This window comes from Spea bombifrons, chromosome 5, assembly GCF_027358695.1.
Source record: "Spea bombifrons isolate aSpeBom1 chromosome 5, aSpeBom1.2.pri, whole genome shotgun sequence".
In the NCBI taxonomy this organism is placed as follows: domain Eukaryota; kingdom Metazoa; phylum Chordata; class Amphibia; order Anura; family Pelobatidae; genus Spea; species Spea bombifrons.
In genome coordinates this window covers 43,080,175-43,105,141 of record NC_071091.1, presented here as the reverse complement: position 1 = coordinate 43,105,141, position 24,967 = coordinate 43,080,175, and the positions used below count along the sequence as shown (strand labels likewise).

Here is a 24,967-nt window from a genome sequence, read left to right as displayed (position 1 = left end):
TGCAATACGTGCATGAACATTGCTGGAAAACCCAGCCCGAGGGATCTATAGCTCCTTGTTATCGTTTTCTGACTAATTCTAGATTTACCATTTTTCCAAACAAATGAGAAAAACTGTTTCGAGAATTTATCCAGAATAGGCCCAGAAACTCGAAGTGGTATAGTCCTAAACAAATATAAGATTTTTGGAATGAAGTAAGATTTTAACAAATTAATTCTTCCTAGCCAGGAAAATTCCAGCGACTTCATTTCTTCGATTTGGAGGAGAAGATCTTTCATCAGGATTTCAAAATTAATGTGGACTAGATTCATTAAGTTAAATGTCAGTCTGATTCCATGGCAGTTCTCCCAATCATTTGAATAGTCAAAATGATAACGGTCAGAAATGAAAAGCTTTTGCCGAGGAGAAAGATAAGCGGTCATTACCTGTGTCTTAGGAAGGTTTATTTTTTAATCGGAGTACTACACTCTTGAACAGCCGACGGGACTGCAGGGACAGATACCTCCAGATCAGTCAAAGTGAGAATAATATAGTCTGCATATAGAGTTATTTTAGAAGACTGCTCCTTAAATTTAATCCCTTTAATTTCATGTGTTGCTCTAATCAGTATAGCTAAAGGCTCGATTGATAAAGCATAAAGTAAAGGAGCCAGCGGGCAACCCTGTCGGGTGCCGTTGTTAATATAAAAAATGGTAGAATTAAGAGAGGGTCCTGTCACCTTAGCGCTTGGTTTAGTATATAGGGCCATTGTGCTTTTTTTGAAAAGGCCAGTGATCCCAACAGCGTCCAAGGTGGCACTCAGAAAATTCCAGCTTACTCTATCAAATGCCTTCTCGGCATCTAGAGCCAGAAAGACAGAGGGAGTAGAGGAGGAATGAACGTGTGTGATACACTTTTCGTATATTACCGTATTTGCTCGATTATAAGATGACCCTGATTATAAGACGACCCCCCAAAATCTGAATATTAACTTAGGAAAAAAAGAAAAAGCCTGAATATAAGACGACCCTAAAGGGAAAAAGTTTTACCAGTAAATGTTAATTCATGTAAACTATTTTTTTTAATAAAAGCTATGATTGAGAAAAATATTTTTTTTTTGTTTTTATTTCCTTGTATTTTCCAACCTGTCCCCCAGTTACGCACATCTGCCCCCAGGCTTGCCACACCAATATGGCACTGTGGCCCATGATATCCCTTTTGACCCCCTATGTGCCACTCTGCCTCCAGAAATGCCTTATACCCCTATATCCCATTCTGGCATTTAGGGGGTAAAATGCATATTATGAGGCAGAGTGGCATATAGGGAGGTATAAGGCATTCCAGGAGGCAGAGTGGCATTAAGGGAGTTAAAAGGCATTGTATAGAGCACTCTGCCTCCAGAAATGCCTTATACCCCTATATGCCACTCTGGCACTTAGGGGGTTAAAAGGCATATTATGGGGAAGAGTGGCATATAGGGAGGTATAAGGCATTTCAGGAGGCAGAGTGCTCTATTAAATGCCCCCTTAACTCTACTCTGCCTCCTGAAATGCCCTATACCTCCCTATATGCCACTCTGCCCCATAATATGCCTTTTAACCCCCTAAGTGCCAGAGTGGCATATAGGGGTATAAGGCATTCCAGAAATGCCCTATGCCCCCATTTAACAAACACACACACACTTACCGGTGCTTCCAATTTCCTGCTGTATTGCCGGGGCAGCGGGTTGACGTCTCCTTCCGCTGCAGCCGGAAGGAGGTGGAGTTGGCAGCGGGGGTTTGTTTGTGTCCATCGCGTATACCTTCCCCGGCTGTCAGAGATCAGAGTTCCCTGCACCGGTGCGGCACCGGTGCGGCACCGGTGCGGGGAACTCTGATCTCTGACAGTCGGGGAAGGTATGTGCGACGGACGCAGACAACCCCCGCTGCTAGCCACACCTCCTTCCGGCTGCAGCGGACGTTGTCTACGCGGATCGCGTAGACGTCAACCCGCTGCCCTGGCAATACAGCAGGAAGCACCGGTAAGTGTGTGTGGTGGGGTGTTAAATGGGAAGGGGGAGACAGGAGGATCCAGGTCCCCTGCAGCGGTGCGAGGGATCTGGATCTTAGTCTCATAATCAGACCTCTATTTGAGGTCTGATTAGAAGACAACCCCGATTAGAAGACAAGGGGTATTTTTCAGAGCATTTGCTCTTAAAAAAACCTCGTCTTATAATCGAGCAAATACGGTAATAGTAATTATATACACTGTGATATACAATATTTTTATAGTTCTAAATAATTTATTTCAATAAAACATAATTTAAATGCAGCTGTTTAACAGCAGCCCGTACATGTACGGGCTTTGCTGTTCTCACATTGCACTGCAAGCCCGTACATGTACAGGCTTTGTCATTAAGGGGTTAAACCTGAAAAATAATTACTTCCCTTTCAGTGAAATCTGCAGCAGCACCCTGCATCATCTGTCATCCAACAGTTCTTGCCACAGAATGGCTGCAGATTGGAAATCAATGGAACCACTTACTGAGAAGACCCCCTCAACCCTTGCTGAACAAGCGCTGAAGCTGTAAGTATACGACATGTCACTAAATGTGCAAAGTCCTGCATCACATCTAGCAGAGAAGTTGTAAAAAAGGAAATAAGCATATGTGGAAATTCTGGAGAATATCCCATGCATTTGCAAAGGCATATAAAGGGACCTCTCAGCTATCATATGTATTTAAGTGCATACAATGGCATGATTGTCCCTTTAACTTAATGGACTGTTTGATATTTGTTTGTCTTAAATATCTAAACGTATCTGTGACCAAAGAACAATCAATACCACAGCTTCCAAGTCTTCTTAACCCCTTCAATCCCCTATGGACGTACCGGGACGTCCAAAAAACACCTAGTAAAAAAGCCCCTATGGACGTACCGGTACGTCTAGCCCTTCGTGCAGCGTCAGGGACACATCCATGCCACTGCACGGGAGATCAGGCAGTTTGACACCCTGGATTCCCCACTGACAGCAGAAGCCGGCATCGCCGGCTTTCTGCTGTCCGATCTGCTGTAACAGCTCCCGGCATGAAAGCCGGAAAGCTGTTACGTTTCAAACTGCGCGATCGGGCATTCCGTTCCGGGTTGCGTCACTGCTGATGTAACCCGGAAGTTCATGGGAGGACAAGATATCCCCTGGCATGTTCAGGAGGTCCCTAAAAAGGACCTCCAACCATTTGTGTGTAAAAAAAAATATAAAAAATGCAAATAAATAACAAAAAAAATAAAATAAAAAAAAATAAAAAAATATAAAAAAGATAATACAAAAAAAAATTAAAAAAAACCTTACATCCCATTGCCCTTGCATAACATCTAGCCAGTATAACCCTCCTGCCCCCGTTCACAACCCCCAAACCCGTTAAGCCATAGGCATAAAAATTATACAAAAAATTTACACCTTATAGTATGCTCCCTGGTGCTGGGAAAGTATGGAAAATCTATATAAATTAGGTATTTCTGAAATCAGGACACTTGAATTGATAAACTTGGAGGGGATTTTCCATTACTTTACCTAATTTTGTGAGGATTCAGAGGGAAAATTAAAAAAGTTTTTACTAAATTTCTCATTCTAAATTTTCAGCTAATCATCCAACTATGGTATCAAAAGAAAGCTCTATCTCTCCTTGAAAAAACAATATATAGTTTACATGGGTACACCATTCACAGGAAAAGAGAATCATCTCTGAACCGACATAGCGCAGAAATGGCAAAATTGCTCCAGGCTTTGAGGTACCAAAAACCCCTGGGATTGAAGGGGTTAAATTGAATAGGTTTATTTGTTATAACAAAGCAGTTTACATACAGCACTAATTGAAGACAGATGTTGGTTGTAGGTGCTGTAGGCTCTGTATTCTTCAAAAGATGGAAGAGAGAGAGAAGAAAAGAGAGCTTTCCCTTCTAACCATGAGTTTTTATACTCCTTTTCTGTAAAAGTTATGGTATAAGTTCTTACTAATATATATATATATATATATATATATATATATATATATATATATATATATATATATATATATATATATATATATATATATATAGGCAATATGTGAATTTTAGGAATCATTTTGGACCATTCGTATGCATACCTGGGAACTTCTTAGCTCCGGCTAGCAGAAGGTGAAGGCAGGGTCTTATTCACTAAATACAGCGAAATCCAATAACGTAGCCAGGGTCTGGGACACCGGAGGCAGTGTAGTCCAAAATACAATAGCCGAGTTCAGGGTCACACAAGGCAGCGTAGTCCGATCAACAATAGCCAAGGTCATGGTTACAGAAGGCAGCGTAGTCAAAGGATAATCCGGGGTCAATAATAGGAATCAATAGCAACACAAGGAAAAGCTCTATTAGGCACAGTAATGGAGTACTGAGTAGTACTCACTGCCAGTTTTTAAATCTGCCGCCAGGGGGTGCTCCGCCCCTGTGCGTGATGTCATAGACACACACGTTCTCCCTCGCCTCCATTTGGGGATGGATAGAGAGAACACGCGCGCTCAGAGCTGGCCATATGGCCAGAAGATGAAGAGGGAGCCGAAGCAGTGTCATAGGACCCGGTACCCGCGGCTAGCAGGTACTTGGGTGAGTAACTCTGTCATGGTCTCGGCTGGGGATCCCGACAGGTATAGCCAAAACGAAGACGGCTTTATTTTTCACACACAGGGCTGGATATAGCCAGCAAAAACCACATAACATAAAACAAGATATTGGGATACAAACCGCCCCCTTAATCTGCCTCCCAGAGACAACAGGGTCAGTAAAGAGATTAACAATACAATGGGGTCTGATTCCATGGCAGTTCTCCCAATCATTTGAATAGTCAAAATGATAACGGTCAGAAATGAAAAGCTTTTGCCGAGGAGAAAGATAAGCGGTCATTACCTGTGTCTTAGGAAGGTTTATTTTTTAATCGGAGTACTACACTCTTGAACAGCCGACGGGACTGCAGGGACAGATACCTCCAGATCAGTCAAAGTGAGAATAATATAGTCTGCATATAGAGTTATTTTAGAAGACTGCTCCTTAAATTTAATCCCTTTAATTTCATGTGTTGCTCTAATCAGTATAGCTAAAGGCTCGATTGATAAAGCATAAAGTAAAGGAGCCAGCGGGCAACCCTGTCGGGTGCCGTTGTTAATATAAAAAATGGTAGAATTAAGAGAGGGTCCTGTCACCTTAGCGCTTGGTTTAGTATATAGGGCCATTGTGCTTTTTTTGAAAAGGCCAGTGATCCCAACAGCGTCCAAGGTGGCACTCAGAAAATTCCAGCTTACTCTATCAAATGCCTTCTCGGCATCTAGAGCCAGAAAGACAGAGGGAGTAGAGGAGGAATGAACGTGTGTGATACACTTTTCGTATATTACCGTATTTGCTCGATTATAAGATGACCCTGATTATAAGACGACCCCCCAAAATCTGAATATTAACTTAGGAAAAAAAGAAAAAGCCTGAATATAAGACGACCCTAAAGGGAAAAAGTTTTACCAGTAAATGTTAATTCATGTAAACTATTTTTTTTAATAAAAGCTATGATTGAGAAAAATATTTTTTTTTTGTTTTTATTTCCTTGTATTTTCCAACCTGTCCCCCAGTTACGCACATCTGCCCCCAGGCTTGCCACACCAATATGGCACTGTGGCCCATGATATCCCTTTTGACCCCCTATGTGCCACTCTGCCTCCAGAAATGCCTTATACCCCTATATCCCATTCTGGCATTTAGGGGGTAAAATGCATATTATGAGGCAGAGTGGCATATAGGGAGGTATAAGGCATTCCAGGAGGCAGAGTGGCATTAAGGGAGTTAAAAGGCATTGTATAGAGCACTCTGCCTCCAGAAATGCCTTATACCCCTATATGCCACTCTGGCACTTAGGGGGTTAAAAGGCATATTATGGGGAAGAGTGGCATATAGGGAGGTATAAGGCATTTCAGGAGGCAGAGTGCTCTATTAAATGCCCCCTTAACTCTACTCTGCCTCCTGAAATGCCCTATACCTCCCTATATGCCACTCTGCCCCATAATATGCCTTTTAACCCCCTAAGTGCCAGAGTGGCATATAGGGGTATAAGGCATTCCAGAAATGCCCTATGCCCCCATTTAACAAACACACACACACTTACCGGTGCTTCCAATTTCCTGCTGTATTGCCGGGGCAGCGGGTTGACGTCTCCTTCCGCTGCAGCCGGAAGGAGGTGGAGTTGGCAGCGGGGGTTTGTTTGTGTCCATCGCGTATACCTTCCCCGGCTGTCAGAGATCAGAGTTCCCTGCACCGGTGCGGCACCGGTGCGGCACCGGTGCGGGGAACTCTGATCTCTGACAGTCGGGGAAGGTATGTGCGACGGACGCAGACAACCCCCGCTGCTAGCCACACCTCCTTCCGGCTGCAGCGGACGTTGTCTACGCGGATCGCGTAGACGTCAACCCGCTGCCCTGGCAATACAGCAGGAAGCACCGGTAAGTGTGTGTGGTGGGGTGTTAAATGGGAAGGGGGAGACAGGAGGATCCAGGTCCCCTGCAGCGGTGCGAGGGATCTGGATCTTAGTCTCATAATCAGACCTCTATTTGAGGTCTGATTAGAAGACAACCCCGATTAGAAGACAAGGGGTATTTTTCAGAGCATTTGCTCTTAAAAAAACCTCGTCTTATAATCGAGCAAATACGGTAATAGTAATTATATACACTGTGATATACAATATTTTTATAGTTCTAAATAATTTATTTCAATAAAACATAATTTAAATGCAGCTGTTTAACAGCAGCCCGTACATGTACGGGCTTTGCTGTTCTCACATTGCACTGCAAGCCCGTACATGTACAGGCTTTGTCATTAAGGGGTTAAACCTGAAAAATAATTACTTCCCTTTCAGTGAAATCTGCAGCAGCACCCTGCATCATCTGTCATCCAACAGTTCTTGCCACAGAATGGCTGCAGATTGGAAATCAATGGAACCACTTACTGAGAAGACCCCCTCAACCCTTGCTGAACAAGCGCTGAAGCTGTAAGTATACGACATGTCACTAAATGTGCAAAGTCCTGCATCACATCTAGCAGAGAAGTTGTAAAAAAGGAAATAAGCATATGTGGAAATTCTGGAGAATATCCCATGCATTTGCAAAGGCATATAAAGGGACCTCTCAGCTATCATATGTATTTAAGTGCATACAATGGCATGATTGTCCCTTTAACTTAATGGACTGTTTGATATTTGTTTGTCTTAAATATCTAAACGTATCTGTGACCAAAGAACAATCAATACCACAGCTTCCAAGTCTTCTTAACCCCTTCAATCCCCTATGGACGTACCGGGACGTCCAAAAAACACCTAGTAAAAAAGCCCCTATGGACGTACCGGTACGTCTAGCCCTTCGTGCAGCGTCAGGGACACATCCATGCCACTGCACGGGAGATCAGGCAGTTTGACACCCTGGATTCCCCACTGACAGCAGAAGCCGGCATCGCCGGCTTTCTGCTGTCCGATCTGCTGTAACAGCTCCCGGCATGAAAGCCGGAAAGCTGTTACGTTTCAAACTGCGCGATCGGGCATTCCGTTCCGGGTTGCGTCACTGCTGATGTAACCCGGAAGTTCATGGGAGGACAAGATATCCCCTGGCATGTTCAGGAGGTCCCTAAAAAGGACCTCCAACCATTTGTGTGTAAAAAAAAATATAAAAAATGCAAATAAATAACAAAAAAAATAAAATAAAAAAAAATAAAAAAATATAAAAAAGATAATACAAAAAAAAATTAAAAAAAACCTTACATCCCATTGCCCTTGCATAACATCTAGCCAGTATAACCCTCCTGCCCCCGTTCACAACCCCCAAACCCGTTAAGCCATAGGCATAAAAATTATACAAAAAATTTACACCTTATAGTATGCTCCCTGGTGCTGGGAAAGTATGGAAAATCTATATAAATTAGGTATTTCTGAAATCAGGACACTTGAATTGATAAACTTGGAGGGGATTTTCCATTACTTTACCTAATTTTGTGAGGATTCAGAGGGAAAATTAAAAAAGTTTTTACTAAATTTCTCATTCTAAATTTTCAGCTAATCATCCAACTATGGTATCAAAAGAAAGCTCTATCTCTCCTTGAAAAAACAATATATAGTTTACATGGGTACACCATTCACAGGAAAAGAGAATCATCTCTGAACCGACATAGCGCAGAAATGGCAAAATTGCTCCAGGCTTTGAGGTACCAAAAACCCCTGGGATTGAAGGGGTTAAATTGAATAGGTTTATTTGTTATAACAAAGCAGTTTACATACAGCACTAATTGAAGACAGATGTTGGTTGTAGGTGCTGTAGGCTCTGTATTCTTCAAAAGATGGAAGAGAGAGAGAAGAAAAGAGAGCTTTCCCTTCTAACCATGAGTTTTTATACTCCTTTTCTGTAAAAGTTATGGTATAAGTTCTTACTAATATATATATATATATATATATATATATATATATATATATATATATATAGGCAATATGTGAATTTTAGGAATCATTTTGGACCATTCGTATGCATACCTGGGAACTTCTTAGCTCCGGCTAGCAGAAGGTGAAGGCAGGGTCTTATTCACTAAATACAGCGAAATCCAATAACGTAGCCAGGGTCTGGGACACCGGAGGCAGTGTAGTCCAAAATACAATAGCCGAGTTCAGGGTCACACAAGGCAGCGTAGTCCGATCAACAATAGCCAAGGTCATGGTTACAGAAGGCAGCGTAGTCAAAGGATAATCCGGGGTCAATAATAGGAATCAATAGCAACACAAGGAAAAGCTCTATTAGGCACAGTAATGGAGTACTGAGTAGTACTCACTGCCAGTTTTTAAATCTGCCGCCAGGGGGTGCTCCGCCCCTGTGCGTGATGTCATAGACACACACGTTCTCCCTCGCCTCCATTTGGGGATGGATAGAGAGAACACGCGCGCTCAGAGCTGGCCATATGGCCAGAAGATGAAGAGGGAGCCGAAGCAGTGTCATAGGACCCGGTACCCGCGGCTAGCAGGTACTTGGGTGAGTAACTCTGTCATGGTCTCGGCTGGGGATCCCGACAGGTATAGCCAAAACGAAGACGGCTTTATTTTTCACACACAGGGCTGGATATAGCCAGCAAAAACCACATAACATAAAACAAGATATTGGGATACAAACCGCCCCCTTAATCTGCCTCCCAGAGACAACAGGGTCAGTAAAGAGATTAACAATACAATGGGGTCCCAATCTCCACTATCTATTACTGGCCGAAATCAGTTCCAAGGTTTGGCCAGGGTAAATGTCGTGGTGGAACTAGGGGGAAGGGGGTGTGATATTAAAGTAAAACAATGGAGGCCACTCCCTGGTTACAGATCCTGGCTGTCTGCCAGGGATAATCCCCTCAGCAAATTATGAGATGATATCCTGCTGGGGATAGCCACAGAAGTCTACAAAGTCAGGGCCCATAGTCAATAGAGGGAGGCTGGCTGTCAGGCTTTTCCAGTGGCTCCAGTGATGGAGGATTCCGTCACAGCCATGGACCCCAAATTAGACTGCTCCACTGGTACCTCTCATATCCCTTACTTAACTCTTAACTTAACACTCAACTTGCGAATGCCTGGTGGGTAGAATACCCTACAACGGGGGATTACTCCTTCTTTTCCCCAGTTCATAAACGCTATACTAGAATTGACAACTTTTTTATCTCACATTTCCACTTACACCTACTGTATAGGACAGAAATCAGTATAGCTTCTTGGAGTAATCATGCCCCTATCCATCAGTTGGGTCTGTCTTCTCATTTAGATAATTATTTTCAGGATAATGCTGAAATATTAAACAGTTTGCAGCAAATAGCTAGAGTGGAACACTCACATAAACTCACATTATGAACTGAAACACTCAGCTAATTGAAGACCCTAACGCTCGACTGAAGAGAAACTTCTTATTGACCCAGAAACATTTTTACAAACTAGGAAACAAACCTGGTAAGCTCTTGTCCAGAGCTTTGAGAGCTAGACGGGCCACCTCATATATCTCTAAAATCAGGGACAGCCAGAATGAACTTAAACATACATCAGAAGATATTGTAACATGTACTTTACATGCTTCAAAACACATGTTCCTAGCACTCAGGTTGCATTCAGGTCTAAACTGTGTATATGTATAGGAAAGCATGGAAATAATTTCTTACATTGGCCATTCAACTTTGTGAAACGAAAGCATTATGTCATAACAGGGTCATAAAAAGATATTTATGAAGGTTAAGAAGCAATTTTATTAGTTCTGTTACTGCAACAATATTTTCTGATTATCATAAAATGTTTGAAATTAAAACTGATACTCTTGGTTGTTATGTTTTAACTAAAATATAAGAGAATAATGTAAGAAAGTCTTACCTCATCAAAGTCAGCAATTATTTCATTTAAAAGCCGTAAACATTCCACTCCCATGTTATTGCCATCAAGTTCGATGTAAAAATCATTAAAATTTGGAATGGAAGCAAACATAACACCAACTTGCGAATAGGACTGATAATAGAGATCCTGTGAAAGAAATAATACATTTATGTAAGTCGTTTTGGTTAGAGAGAAAAAAAGTTAATTTTAATGCATTTGTGCACCGATCCCCACATCCTGACAGTGACTGACAACAGAGGATTGTAGTCAATGGAGTATATCAGAAGAATCGTTAATTTCTAACGATAATTTGTTTTCCCTTAGTCCTAACGGCAGCACAAGAGGGGGTATTACTGCCCCTGTGAACAATTAGGACAGGTGGAAAATTAATGATTTACACAATTAAATAAGCAATTAACCCCCATTACCCCCTATAAAAGGGAACTCCACCCCTAACCACAGTGTGCTATAACAAGAATAATAAAAAAAAATATAAGAGGGAGGGATATTAGTGTGCTGCCGTTAGGACTAAGGGAAAACAAATTATCATTAGAAATTAACGATTCCCTTACGTCCTAACTGGCAGCACAAGAGGGGAAGTAGCTAGAAGATTACCTATGAGGGAGGGTCTTCCGGCTGAACGACATTCAGAACAGACCGTCCAAAGGCAGTTTCTTCCGAACGTCTTAAATTTAGCCTATAATGGCTTATAAAAGTGGAGTTAGAACTGCAGGAGGCTGCAGCACAAATGTTGAAGAGAGTAAAATAAATTGGGTGGCCCTTTGGGCTTGGAGGGCCCTGGCTAACAATTTGCCAGGTTTGTCACCACACTCAAAGAAGTGCTTTTTAGTAAGGAGGAATTGGCGCTTAAGGTGGCTATTAATGAGTGTAGCTAGACGGAACGTAGAGCATTTAATTGCATCAATGTGGCTGTGTCCCTAGTACGTTTCTGTAGGTGTTCTAATTCCGATATGCATTTTATCAGGTCAAGCGTTGTTGCAAGGGCAAGTTGTTTAAGGCATGAGCCTATTTGTATAAATTTGCCCCTAACAACAGTTTTGTGTGCTTCCCACCGTGGGAAGAGTAACTTCAGGTGTGAGATTCTCCCGAAAATAGCTTTTCAGAAGATCTGCCACCTCCGAGGAAAGCGTGGGGTCAGATAGAACACTTTCATTCAGACGCCACATCCACAGTCTGTTTGTGGGTGAGGCATGAATACCGGGGCATGGTCACTGAGAATACTCGGACCAATAGAGGACAAACGTAGGAAGGGGAGATGCTGATGAGAGAGGAAAAAGGAGTCGATACAGGTGTAGCAGGGGAATAGTATGTATAGTCTTTTTCAGTAGGGTGTTGTGTTCTCCAAGCATCGATGAGTTGGGCCACATGTAAGAGTCGTTTCACTCGATTTATCTGAGTAAAGGGGACATGGGAAGTGCCAGCCGAATTATCAAGGGAAGGGTTAAGGGTCATGTTAAAGTCGCCCCCAAGTATGGTAATGCCGTCCTGAAAGTCCATTAATTTATTTAGGACAGTAGTGAGAAATCGAGATTGGTGACGGTTAGGGGCATATATGTCTGCTAATATAATTTTATGAGGGCCCAGGAACCATTTGACAAAAATACACCTGCCCTCCATGTCCTGCCAGCTGTCCAGGGTATGAAAAGGTAAGCGTTTATGCAGGAGGATGGCTACGCCCTTAGTCTTGGCCTCTGGGTTGCTGGAGGTGAAGGATGTCATGAATTTCTTATTGGGATGCTTGGGTTCTTTAGTAGCCCGAAAATGTGTTTCCTGAAGGAAGGCTATTTGCACTTTAGTGCTTTGGAGTTCAGCGAATACTTTAGACCTCTGCTCGGGTTTGTTTAAACCCCTAACATTTAGGGAGATTAATTTGACAGAGTCAAGAGCCATTTTGGGGATGACTGGCAGAACTTGGAAGGAGTGACGGCAAGGCTTGACAAAATACAATGGAGATGTGAGCAAACTTATTCAAATAAACATGAAACCAAACAGAAAACAAAAAAACAAAATATACTCCTATTACAGCAATAAGAACAAGATGCCAAGGCATCAACCAGAGAGCTCCATGTCCAAAGGACTGGACAACCGCCAAAAGCCAGAGACCCGGAGACCCCTGGATGGCAAGCTCTAGGAGGGGTGGAGAGCACCATGTAAAAATGATAACATAAGAACCATACAATAAAAGAATAGCAAATATACATGTCGGAAGAGAGAGACAACATAGTGGTTATTAAATAAAAGGAAATAGAAAAGGAAAGAGATGGCACTGTATATACTATACCAGAGGGCCAAATCTTCAGGACCCAGGCATAGAGGAAGCGGCCAATAAGAAAAACATAAAAAGGTCTTGTTATGGAGGATGTCTCTCTCAGATGCATAAGCGGTTGAAAGTCCGCAGGCGAAGAGTGGAGCGATCAATTCTCTTCGTCTCTGTTCCTGGTGGCTCGTTGGTGATGAGGACGACGTTGCGGTAGTGAAGACCTTTCAACCGCTCGGTAGGATGGTTTGGGAGCGAAGAGTAGCATGGATGTCCAGTCCGGGATCTTCAGTGGAGGGAGTCCCAAAGTGTCCAGGAAATCAGGTAAGTCTGCCGGCTGACAAAGCACCACCTTGCAATCAGGAAAAAAGAGAACCCCCACTGGTAAGGAATTGCCGCCTCTCTTAATGCCACGGTCAGTGGGCGCAGACGCCTCTGGTTCTGTAGCGTGATGGGGGAAAGGTCTTGAAAAATGCTGATATCATGCCCCACATAGAGAATGGAAGCCTTGAATCTACATTTCTGTAGAATTTGTTCCTTAGCGCGATAGTCCTGAAAGCAGCAAATGGTTTCCGGGGAGGCTGCGTGTTGGGGCCTCGGGGTCTCAGGGCTCGGTGAGCACGGTCCAAAATAATAGGGAAGTCTGCCGGTCTTTCCAAAATCCCATTAAATAGGGCTGTCAGCGTGGAGACTATGTCTGCATTGGGGATCGTTTCGGGGAGTCCACGGACCCGGAGGTTGGAACGTCGACCTCTATTATCAAGGTCTTCCATCTGCCTGTAGAGCTGGATAATTGTATCCTTATGCAGAGCGTTGGAGTTTTAGAGGCCGTCCATCGTGGAGTTTTAGAGGCCGTCCATCGTGGTCCCCCAGCTGATGCAGGTCCTCTTTGATATCCTGCAGGTCATCCTGGATGCCGGAGAGCGCAGTGTGAAACAGAATCTCAGCTTTCGTGGGGAGATCCTTGACCACATCCTATCAAGGTAGGTTGTGAGGGAGGTGGAACATATGAATCCGCGATGGAAGACGAGCCAGAGCGGACGCTTCACGGGCTGGAAGGAGCCGACGCCATCTTGGAAGGCACTTCTGTCACGAGATGAGAACACAGGTTGATAAGGAGGCCAGGTGCAGGGGATACGAGGGGCTCTGTCTGTACCCCACGATGCATTATGGTCTGGGGTTGTTACAGACAGGCGCAGGAATAACCCACAGACAACAGATCAGGATTAAGAGTTGTATTGAATACGATGGTACAACAATATATATGCAATGGAAGTTACTTGGCAGGAAGCCCTCTTGCGGGGCACACGGCAGATAAGCCCTCTTGCGGGGCGCACGGCAGATAAGCCCTCTTGCGGGGCGCACGGCAGATAAGCCCTCTTGCGGGGCGCACGGCAGATAAGCCCTCTTGCGGGGCGCACGGCAGATAAGCCCTCTTGCGGGGCGCACGGCAGATAAGCCCTCTTGCGGGGCGCACGGCAGATAAGACCACTTGCTGGGCGCACGGCAGATAAGCCCACTTGCTGGGCGCACGGCAGATAAGCCCACTTGCGGGGCGCACGGCAGATAAGCCCACTTGCGGGGCGCACGGCAGATAAGCCCACTTGCGGGGCGCACGGCAGATAAGCCCACTTGCGGGGCGCACGGCAGATAAGCCCACTTGCGGGGCGCACGGCAGATAAGCCCACTTGCGGGGCGCACGGCAGATAAGCCCACTTGCGGGGCGCACGGCAGATAAGCCCACTTGCGGGGCGCACGGCAGATAAGCCCACTTGCGGGGCGCACGGCAGATAAGCCCACTTGCGGGGCGCACGGCAGATAAGCCCACTTGCGGGGCGCACGGCAGATAAGCCCACTTGCGGGGCGCACGGCAGATAAGCCCACTTGCGGGGCGCACGGCAGGTACTGGAGCAAGGCAGGTACTGGAGCAAGGCAGGTACTGGAGCAAGGCAGGTACTGGAGCAAGGCAGGTACTGGAGCAAGGCAGGTACTGGAGCAAGGCAGGTACTGGAGCAAGGCAGGTACTGGAGCAAGGCAGGTACTGGAGCAAGGCAGGTACTGGAGCAAGGCAGGTACTGGAGCAAGGCAGGTACTGGAGCAAGGCAGGTACCAAACAGGTAGTCCTCAAACATTAATGTCAAGGCCCAGACTGCAGGGCTGGGCAGGTTTATAAAGGCTGACTTGATCAGGTAAGCCACTGCAGCTGGACCTGATAATTAGTCTGAGAGGTTCTGAATGGCAAGGGCGGCCACTAGTGGCTGGAAACGTGAAATGAATAACAAAGTTTGAACAAGTCCAGCTAGCGCATGGTGAAACGTGACAACTTCTCTCTGGTCAGTATCTGCAACATGTTTAAAAAATTTGCGAACAGAAGTGCTGGGAAGTTTTCCATTGCACCGGGAGGTTTGGTAGAAGATGGGGTTTTAGAATGTTTGCACATCTTGAAAATAGGACACCCAAAAAATAACGTAAAGGCAAAAATTCCTCGGAGCTCTGAATCTAAGCATGCATTCCCTTTGCGCGCAAACCACGCCCACCCCATTAAGCTTAATTTTTCAGCTTGCACAAAAACAAATTTTAGCAAAAACCACCTTGGGGGAAAAAAAGGAAAAATGGAATCTCCAAAGAACATCAGCTAATACTTCCATTAATCAGTGAATTTGGGAGTTAAGTATCTCCTTATCCTCCTGTTTAAAACATAAAGCAAGCTTAAGTGGGAATATTTTAGCGTATGCAGATTCACACAAATGCAGGCATTAACATTTCCAAAAGGAAAAGAAAACTTCATTTAGTCTTCCTCCTCCCCGCCATGTCGTCCATTATATTGTTATATAATTATGTATACGATATATGATACACGCATTGTGCAGAATATATGCTGATAAATGCTCCTTTTTTATCTGGACGATGGCTGTTCAATTAAATTTCATTCAGCTCAGTTGGGTTTTATTTGGGCTCGATAAGCATTTAGGATGTTTTTTTGGCATTTTTACAGTATGTCGGTTCAGCCATTATTCACCTTTCCTGCGAAAAGTGTGCCCATATTGTGTACTATATATTGATTGAGAGAGGGCTTTCTTAGATAATTAGCTCAAAATTTAGGAAGAGAAATTTAGTAAAAACTAGCGAAAATGAGAAAAAACCCTATTTTTTTAATATATTTTCAACTTTGAATCCTTACAAAATTAGGTAACGTGAAGGAAAATCCCCTCTAAATATATCAACTCAGGTGTCTTGATTTCAGAAATACCTAATTTATATAGAATTTCCATACTTTCCCAGCACTTATAGGGAACATAGCCGTTTAATTTTTACATTAGGTATGATGGGATTGCAACTCTAATTTTTTCTATGTCTCATTTGGGCCTGCTTAGTAACCCCCTTAATTCTAAATACCCCATAAAAGTATATAGTTGGAATACTGCTGTCCCCTCCTGCTCCTTTCATCACCTGCCTCCCCTCCCCTCTCTGTCATTCTCCTCCATTGAAGTTCACTCCATATACCTGTTTTCCCCTCTCCCTCTCTCAGAGTGGCAGTCATTTATCGCCCTCCTGGACCTACCTCATAGTTCCTGGATAACTTTTCTGCCTGGCTGTCCCACTTTCTCTCTCCGAACATCTCAACCATAATCCTCAGTGATTTCAATATCCCCATCGATAACCCACCCTCCCCTGCTGCCTCTAAACTTCTTTCTCTCACATCCTCCTTTGGTCTCCTACGATCATCTCTATCCTCTTCTCACCATGATGGACACTGTATTGACCTAGTATTTTCTAATCTCTGCTCCATATCAGAGTTCACCTGTCCGCCCCTTCCCCATTTCCGATCACCATCTCCTCACCTACAATCTTACACTAACACCTAAACCTACTTCCCCTCCTCCTCGCCCCCGCACCTGTAGAAATCTGCGTGATGTTGATTCTCTCCAATTTTCTAATCTAATTCAACTTGGCATTTCCCAGACTTCTACTATAACCTGCCCCGACCTTGTCACAGCACACTATAACAACACTCTATCTTCGCAAAGCTCCACGTCATCAGCTTTAGCCCTGGCACTCAAAGCAGACGCGCTATTTACAAAAATGCTCCCGCACTGCTGAGTGTGTCTAGAGGAGATCTCGCTCAAAGCTGACTGCAACCACTACAAGTTCATCCTCCATGCTTACACATCTGCCCTTCAGCCAGCTAAACAAAGATACTTTTCTACTCTCATTTCATCTCTTTCCTCCAACCCCAAATTACTTTTCTCCAGCTTCCACTCTCTCCTCACCCCACCCACACCACCTCCCTTATCTGCCTTTACCGCCCAAAATAAAACACAATCCATCCGCATTCTACTGCATGGTCACCACGTTCCTCCTCCTTCCGCGACTAACCTCTCTGCCTCTCTCCGCTTCTTCCACCCAACCACAGTGGACAAAGTTCACGCTCTACTGTCTTCCTCACACCTTACTACATGCCCTCTTGACCCCATCCCGTCATACCTAATTCCATCACTCTCCTCTGGCCTTACTCCTGCCCTCACTCACATCTTCAACTCCTCACTCTCCACTGGTATATTCCCATCCCCATTCAAACATGCACAGGTCATTTCTATCCTCAAGAAGCCCTGCCTTGATCCAAATTCCCCTGCTAACTACCGCCCCATATCACTACTTCCAATAACATCTAAACCGTCTAACCCACTTTCTGTCCTCAAACTCCCTGCTCGACCCCCTGCAATCTGGTTTCCACCCACAGCACTCAACTGAAACTGCTCTCACCAAGGTCACAAACGACCTTCTATCTGCTAGAAACAATGACCACTACTCTATCCTAATCTTACGTGACCACTCTGCTGCTTTTGACACAGTCAACCACTCCCTACTCCTACAGACTCTCAGCTCCCTTGGTCTCTGTGACACTGCTCTCTCCTGGATTAACTCGTATCTTTCCAACAGATCCTTCTCTGTGTCTTTTGCTGGCGACTCCTCCTCTTCAATGCCTCTGTCTGTTGCATTACCTCAAGGTTCTGTCCTGGGTCCTCTACCCCAAATCTCTTTGCATCTGTCCTCTCTCAGATCAGCAGCTGCCTATCTGGCATCTCTTCCTGGCCTCTCACCACCTCAAGATAAATATGTCTAAGAGTGGTTACTCACTCTCCTCCCTGCGACCCCCCTGCAGCGATCACATCAGTCTTGAGCCTTGTCTGGGGAATTGTGGGTCTTTTCTCACTCTGTTTAAGGCCAGAGGTGAACAGGATTTAAGTACACACCTACTGCACAATATTCTCATATTGTTATATTGTATGTATTACTATTATAAAACAGGAGGAGCGCGATTTACACATCAATTGCCTGGAGTTGATGACCGGGACTTTCGCGGTGCAAAGCTTCACGAACAACGTTTTCCACTGTTCCCTTGTCCTTCGCATGGACAACGTGTCCACGGTGCATTATATCAACCACCTTGGGGGCCCCAGGTCTCCTTACGGAGCTTACCAAGAACCTTTACCAATACTGCCTGGACAACCATCTGTCCATACGGGCGGAGTACCTTCCTGGCAAGGACAATCAGGTGGAGGATTGGTTCTCTCGCCACTGGAGGGATGCGAGCGACTGGCGTCTCCTTCTCATGGTGTTTCTCTCCCTTCATCTCTCTCGCGGTCCTCTCCACTTAGACCTCTTCGCGTCCCAGGCCAACAGGCAGACCGACGCATTCTTCAGCTGGCTGCTGGATCCCCTCTCCCTAGCAGTGGACGCGTTTCTGCAGACTTGGCCTCCCCAGGGAGCCTACGCTTTTCCTCCCTTTGCCATGATCCTCAGGACTCTCCACACCCTCGGCAGGCAGGGGGTGACGATTGTGTTGGTGACTCCGCTTTGGCGGTCTTTACCTTGGTTTCCCCTGTTGTTGGAGATGTCATGCGAGGATCCTCTGATTCTTCCCAGGTCATGGGACCTGCTTCTGGATCCCGAGGGGAACCCTCATAACCCTCGTTCTCCAGGACCGATTGCTTCTCGTGGCCTGGACTGTTTCAGAGGTTCCTGGAGTCAGGCTTATCTGCAACAGCTCAAGACCTACTCTGGGGATCCTGGGCTCCTGGCACCAGGAGGTCTTATCTCCAGGCTTGGGGTGTTTGGTGTTGCTGTTGTGTGGCGCAACGCCACGATCCCTTTACGGCACCTCTAGTTGTGGTGTTGAATTTCTTTGCCCGTCAACCTGTTTCGCTCAGCCATCTCTGCGGCTCATGTTCCGTTGCATGGTCTTGGGGTCGGCAAGGACCCATCGGTTTGCCATCTCCTCTGCGGCATTCGCGCTTCGCATCGCCCTTCGGCTCGTTACACCGCCTTTTGGGGCGTCTACTCGAGTTCTCGACTTTCTGGAGGGTTGGCCGGATAATGACCGTCTGTCCTTCCGGCAGCTCTCTGCTAAAACGGCGCTTCTCCTATGCCTTGTGTCTTTCAGATGGGTGATGGGCGTCCGTGCGTTTGACGTGAACTCTTTTTCCTTTTCCCCGGAGGGCGTCTTGGTTTCTGTCAGGCAGCGGACTAAGTCTCATTCTTTCTCCGTCTCTTATCCTTATTTCCCGGATCGACCGCATCTTTGTGTTGCTAACTGCGTTCAGTCCTATCTTTCCGTTTCTCGTCCTTTTCGCCCCTCACCTTCTGGTCCTTTGTTAATATCCTATGTTCGCCCTTTTAAACCGGTTTCTTCACCTACCTTTGCTAGGTGGATCCGGTGGATCCTTAGTCTCGCTGGCATCGACGACTCCTTTGGGGTAAGGGGCGCTGCGGCGTTGGCTGCATTTTCCCCGGGATGTTCCCTGTCGGAAGTTATGGTGGCAGAGGACTGGTCTCGGGAATCCACGTTCCGCACCATTTACTTTCGTCCCAATGCGCACGCGGCTTTTTCTCTTCTTTCGGGGCGTTAAAAATGCAAAATATGAAGCCTCCTGTCTTGCTATAAAATTAGGGATTAATCTAGCCTTGGTGTAGAATTAATCTAAATTTTATTAAAGACAGGAGGCGAGTATTCCCCCCCCCCTTTTTTCATCTTTCTTCCCTGCCCTTGTAGTCGTGTTTTTGTTGTTGTCAGTGTTTCGCGTGTGCAATTTCTTGTTTCTTTCTTGTGGGGCTGGTTTTCCCCTTTTATTATGTTTGCAATTGTTCTTTTATTTATGCCTGCTCTGTTTACCAGTTCGCCTGATGTTTTCCTTCCCTTTCCGAAGGATCCTGTTCCGTTCTCGTTCTGTTCCTGTTCGGCATCTCCACAAAGAAAGAGGAGGAGCTACAGTTTGCTGAGATTGATATAGACTATAATTGTTTCTGATTGGTTGTTTCTTATTGTTTGTTGTTAACTCCGTTGCTGCTGGAGTTAATCAATAAAGAAGGTTATGCAAAATACTCACCTCCTGTCTTTAATCAAATTTAGATTAATTCTACACCAAGGCTGTTTTAATCCCTAATTACCAGAGACTCTAAAGACTGTGGAGCTCGGACACAGATTTAGAGTAACTGCATTTTTAGATTGGGTTTTATGCTGTGTTTTACTCTCCATTGGGTCAGGATTTACAGGACAGAGACCTCTATGGCCAGTATTTGTACCAAGATCTGATATACAGCCAGATTTCTTGAGGAAAAGGAGGTAGTGTGGCTGGTAATAATCAGGTAGGATCTTAAATATATCTCCTGGGAAAGGTGCCCCGGTCTGGAGTGGCTGGTTCATACGGAGGTTGACCTGGATGACCGATATAGAGTGCTGTGGTGGTGTGCAGCACTGCTGTGATCCAGAGGGAGAGGGCTTTACTGATCGGGTTTTGATGGCCCTGGATTATTGTGGAAGATTGTCAAGGAAGATGGCAATTTTGGAAGTGACTATGAGTTGTGGTTCTGGGATTCCAGAGAAACCCAGCTGGATCTTGAAGGAGTAAAAAAGAAAAAATGGTTCTGCACTCAACTCCCAGGAAGCTGGGTGCTAGCAGGAAAAAACGGACAGCATAAACCCTCTTGAAGCATACAAACAAAGAAAAGGAATCCCAGCACTCTAAACAGCTTCCAGTCTCTAGGACACTTTATTAGGCGAGAACAAACAAAAGCAACGTTTCGGCCAAACAGGGCCTTTGTCAAGCATGGGGACTTCTGATCTCTGACAGCCGGGGAAGGTCTGAACGATGGACGCAGACAACCCCCGCTGCTAACCGCACCTCCTCCCGGCTGCAGCGGAAGTTGTCTACGCGAATCGCGTAGAGCTCTACACTCTGTCCGGACTAAGCACTGGAGACTCAGAAGTACTGGTAAGTGGAGACGGGGGACGGGAGGATCCAGGTCCCCTGCATCACTGCGGGGGATCTGGATCTTAGTCTCATGGTCAGACCTAGTTGAGGTCTGATTATAAGACGCCGCCGATTATAAGACGAGGGGTAATTTTCAGAGGATTTGCTCTGGAAAAAACCTTGTCTTATAATTGAGCAAATACGGTATATTACTTTGTTACTGAATATACCTACTTTAGAAGACTTAGAAGCTGTGGTCTTGATTGCTGTTTGGTCACTGGAAAAGTTTAGATATTTAAGACAAAGAATATCTAACAGAGGTGATCTGTTGAAGTGTACCTATGGTGAAAATTACAGGCCTCTCTCATCTTTGTAAGTGGGAGAACTTGCACAATTGGTGGCTGACTAAATACTTTTTTGCCCCATTGTATGATTTTATTAATACTTTGTCTTCTGCAAGTAAACTTGAATATAAGTGTGGTTTGGCAAGACCCCTAGATTGTCATGCCCACACCTGGTCAGACCCAGACATAAAGGTGGGATGGGCCCTTCCAAATCTGGAACTGTACTGGATTGCCTCACATTTGAGACATATCATTGAATGGACTACAGCGGTCCCTAAACAATGGGTAAAAATAGAATGTCTTTACCTGCCACATCCTACCAATGTTATTGCATACTTTCTAAATCATGCATCTACACCACATTTCCTAAACATCCAACTATTTTACCCACTCTACAAGTCTGGAATAAACATTTAGTTAAGGGACATATCTCGACTTTCCCAAGTCCCCTGCTCCCTTTGACTTTTTTTTATCAATTCTGTATTCTTTATTGAAGTATGAACCACAATAAAGACAGGTAAGGAGCGTATATTTGACAAAATAAGGTATAGGTGCGTATTAATATTGACATGAATGAAGTAGCGTCCAGTTTCGGTACCTCTTTTACAAATAAAACAAGAGACGCTTCTTTATTTCAAAAATTTTATTAAACTTCAGATATGGAATTATTTGTCCGTGGTGCGGACTTAAAATAACTTCAGCACCGCAACACTCAACCTTTAGTAATATGTTACAAAGTGTCAAATATTATTAACACAACCAATTTGACACAATATATATCAATAATTTATTGTAAAATGAAAGCAAACATAACCAATTGTAACCATTTAATAACCACTTAATAACCAAATTAATAACCAAATAAGTAACCTGCTCGTATGGGCGTAACCACCTATATCCCTGCTGAAACTGCTGGCGTCCCCTAGCGCGGCAGTCACATGACCATACGATTCACAGGGGCGCATGCCCCTGGAGTGTCCTGCACTTACACCTCTGTGCACCACAAGTAACCATACCTAGATGGTTAACTCCTGCACCGTACCAGCTTAAAAACCAGAGTACCCGGCAAAATGCCAAAATTAGGAGAGGGATGGGCGGGAAAATTTTCTTTAAAATGATTGCCCCTATAGGCCACGACCCTTCCTTATATACCCCCCAGGGAGGGTAATTACCCCCTCCCTTCTGGCCCTGCACGTGCCACCAATACTTAACACTTTCAGTGCCAAAATTTCCGCTTAGTCATGCCTTAACCCCTTAAACAGGCTTGACCATGGGTACCTCGTCCGCACTACATTCATGTGGCCCCTCTGTCCAATTCTTTCCCTCCGGGGCTGTTCTAAACAGAGCCACATAGTTACATAGGCTGAAAAAAGACATGCGTCCATCAAGTTCAGCCTTTCCTATATCTGTTAATTTGTTGCTGTTGATCCAAAAGAAGGCAAAAAAAACCCCGGTTTCGCTCTTTCCAATTTTGCACTAACCGGGGAAAAAAATTCATTCTTGGCAGTCAGATTTCTCCTTGGATCAATAAGCTGTTTCCCCATAATTAAAGATTATATGACTGAATATTCTGTTTTTCCGGGTATCCATCCAGTTGCAGTTTAAACGTCTGTACAGACTCCGATAAAACTACCTCTGCAGGCAGAGAATTCCACATCCTTATTGTCCTTACTGTAAAAAACCCTTTCCTCTGCTTTAGTCTAAATCTGCTTTCTTCCAATCTGAACGCATGACCACGTGTCCTACGCATAGTCCTGTTTATGAACAGATTTCCAAACACAATGGTTTGTATTGGCCCCGAATATATTTATATAATGTTATCATATCCCCTTTGAGGTGACGTTTCTCTAAACTAAACAGATTTAAATTAGTTAACCTTTCTTCATAACTAAAGTGCTCCATTCCTTTTAATTAATTTTGTAGCCCGCCTCTGCACCCTTTCTAGTGCTATGATATCCTTCTTTAGAATAGGTGCCCAAAATTGCACAGCAAGTAAATTCAAGTAAATTTACAGGAGATGAAAAGGTCAGTGAAGACCTAGAAATAACCGGTATTAGGTACAAGTGTTCAGTCCGAGTATATGTACTGACAGAAAAGTGGATATAAATGATAAAAAACCAAAACTACTCAGTGAGCGGTGACAGCCGTAAAAAAACAAATGTGTAAAATTGACCGTAAAAGGAGATGACCACGCAAAGATCCAATTACAGGAACAGCATTGTTTAGTAAATCAATAAGATAATAATACTGGAGCCTCAAAGGCCACTATGGCCTTGAATTTAGGGGAAAAGAGGAATTCCTTCCAGTGGAACCACCGCAAATCATGTGTATGTGCCTTCCATTTAGAGATCATGACAAGGTGTTCCATATCATATGTAAAATTTAACTTCTGCAGCCAGGCCTGGATCGGGGGGACAGATTGAGTCCTCCAAAATTGTGGGATTACAGCCCTGGCCGCGTTAAGGAAATGTAAAGTAAAGGAATGCTTGTATCACCCAATGGGAACAGGAGAGGCCTGCAAAAGAACCAATTGGGGCGTTAACTGAAATTCAGGGTCACATACCTCCCTAATAACCGCCGGAACCTTCGACCAGAAAGTACGTACCAAGGGACAGTCCAATCAGATATGAATATATGTGCCAGTGTTTAATTCACATCTCCAACATTGTGAGGAAACGTGGTAATTCTGCTGGGATTCTGTACCACCTGGTAAGTAACTTAAAGGCTAGTTCTTGTGTTTTGCTGGAAATGTGTATGTTATATAAGAGAGACAGAAGATGAGGGGTCCCTCTTTCTGTGTCAGAGTTTCTCAAATGATATGAGAGGGCGCAGCACACGGGAATCCTTCAGCAACCCAGAAACAAAATGTTTCAATTGTAAATAAAAATAATTTAAATGTTTAGGTATTGGGCAAATTTGATAGAGATCTCGCAACGATTTTAGGCCTAAATTTTGCAGAACATGGTGTAGCCTGAGTACTGTAATAGCAGGTGGGAGCATGGCAGACACCTGTGCGGTTGTAGTACCTGGAGTAAAAGCAGGGTTGTGCAATATAGGCAGAAGAGGGCTAGTGTGTGAAAGGACATGGCGGCCCTTACTCTCTTAAGAACCTTTAGTGTGGGGGCAACGGTAGGATAACAGGGCACGAGCGGGGTCCGGAATTGTTCTGAGACCCAGGGTATTGTAGCAATATGGTGGCTAAAGAAGGAGTTCTCTATGTGAACCCATTGTTTATTAGAGAATAGAGACCATTCTACTATATGAGAAGCTGTCCAATAGAGCTCAATGCTAGGAAGGCCTATACCTCCATGTGATTTTGGTCTCGTTAAGTGAGAGTAAGAAAGTCTAGGGGTTCTACCTCCCCATATGTAGCCAGTGAATAATCGCTGACATGCTTTAAAGAAAACTTTAGGCAAAAATATGGGGAGGGTCTGAATGGGGTACAATAATCTGGGAAGGATGTTCATTTTGAGAACACCCATTCTGCCAAACCAAGATAAGTGTGGAAACGACCACCTTTTTAGATCCTGTGCTATTGCTTTAAGAAATCTGAAAAAAATTATGTTGGCCCGATAGGGAAGATTAGGGGAAATAGATAGACCTAAATATTTAATGTTATCTGTTTTCCATTTAAAGGAGAAGGAATCAATAGGGTGATTTTTGAGTGAGATGTCAATATTAAGCCCCATTATATCTGATTTTTGGAGATT

General features: G+C 44.4%; 1 protein-coding gene across 1 annotated transcript in view; it reads right to left on the bottom strand.

Moving 5' to 3' along the window:
• The window catches only part of ADCY1 (adenylate cyclase 1), an 854,652-nt gene that overhangs the window by 154,000 nt on the left and 675,685 nt on the right, over positions 1 to 24,967 (bottom strand). The window contains exon 17 of the mRNA XM_053467783.1: positions 10,384 to 10,530. Within this exon, the coding sequence (XP_053323758.1) occupies positions 10,384 to 10,530 (147 nt within the window). The remainder of the gene's footprint in view (positions 1 to 10,383; positions 10,531 to 24,967) is intronic.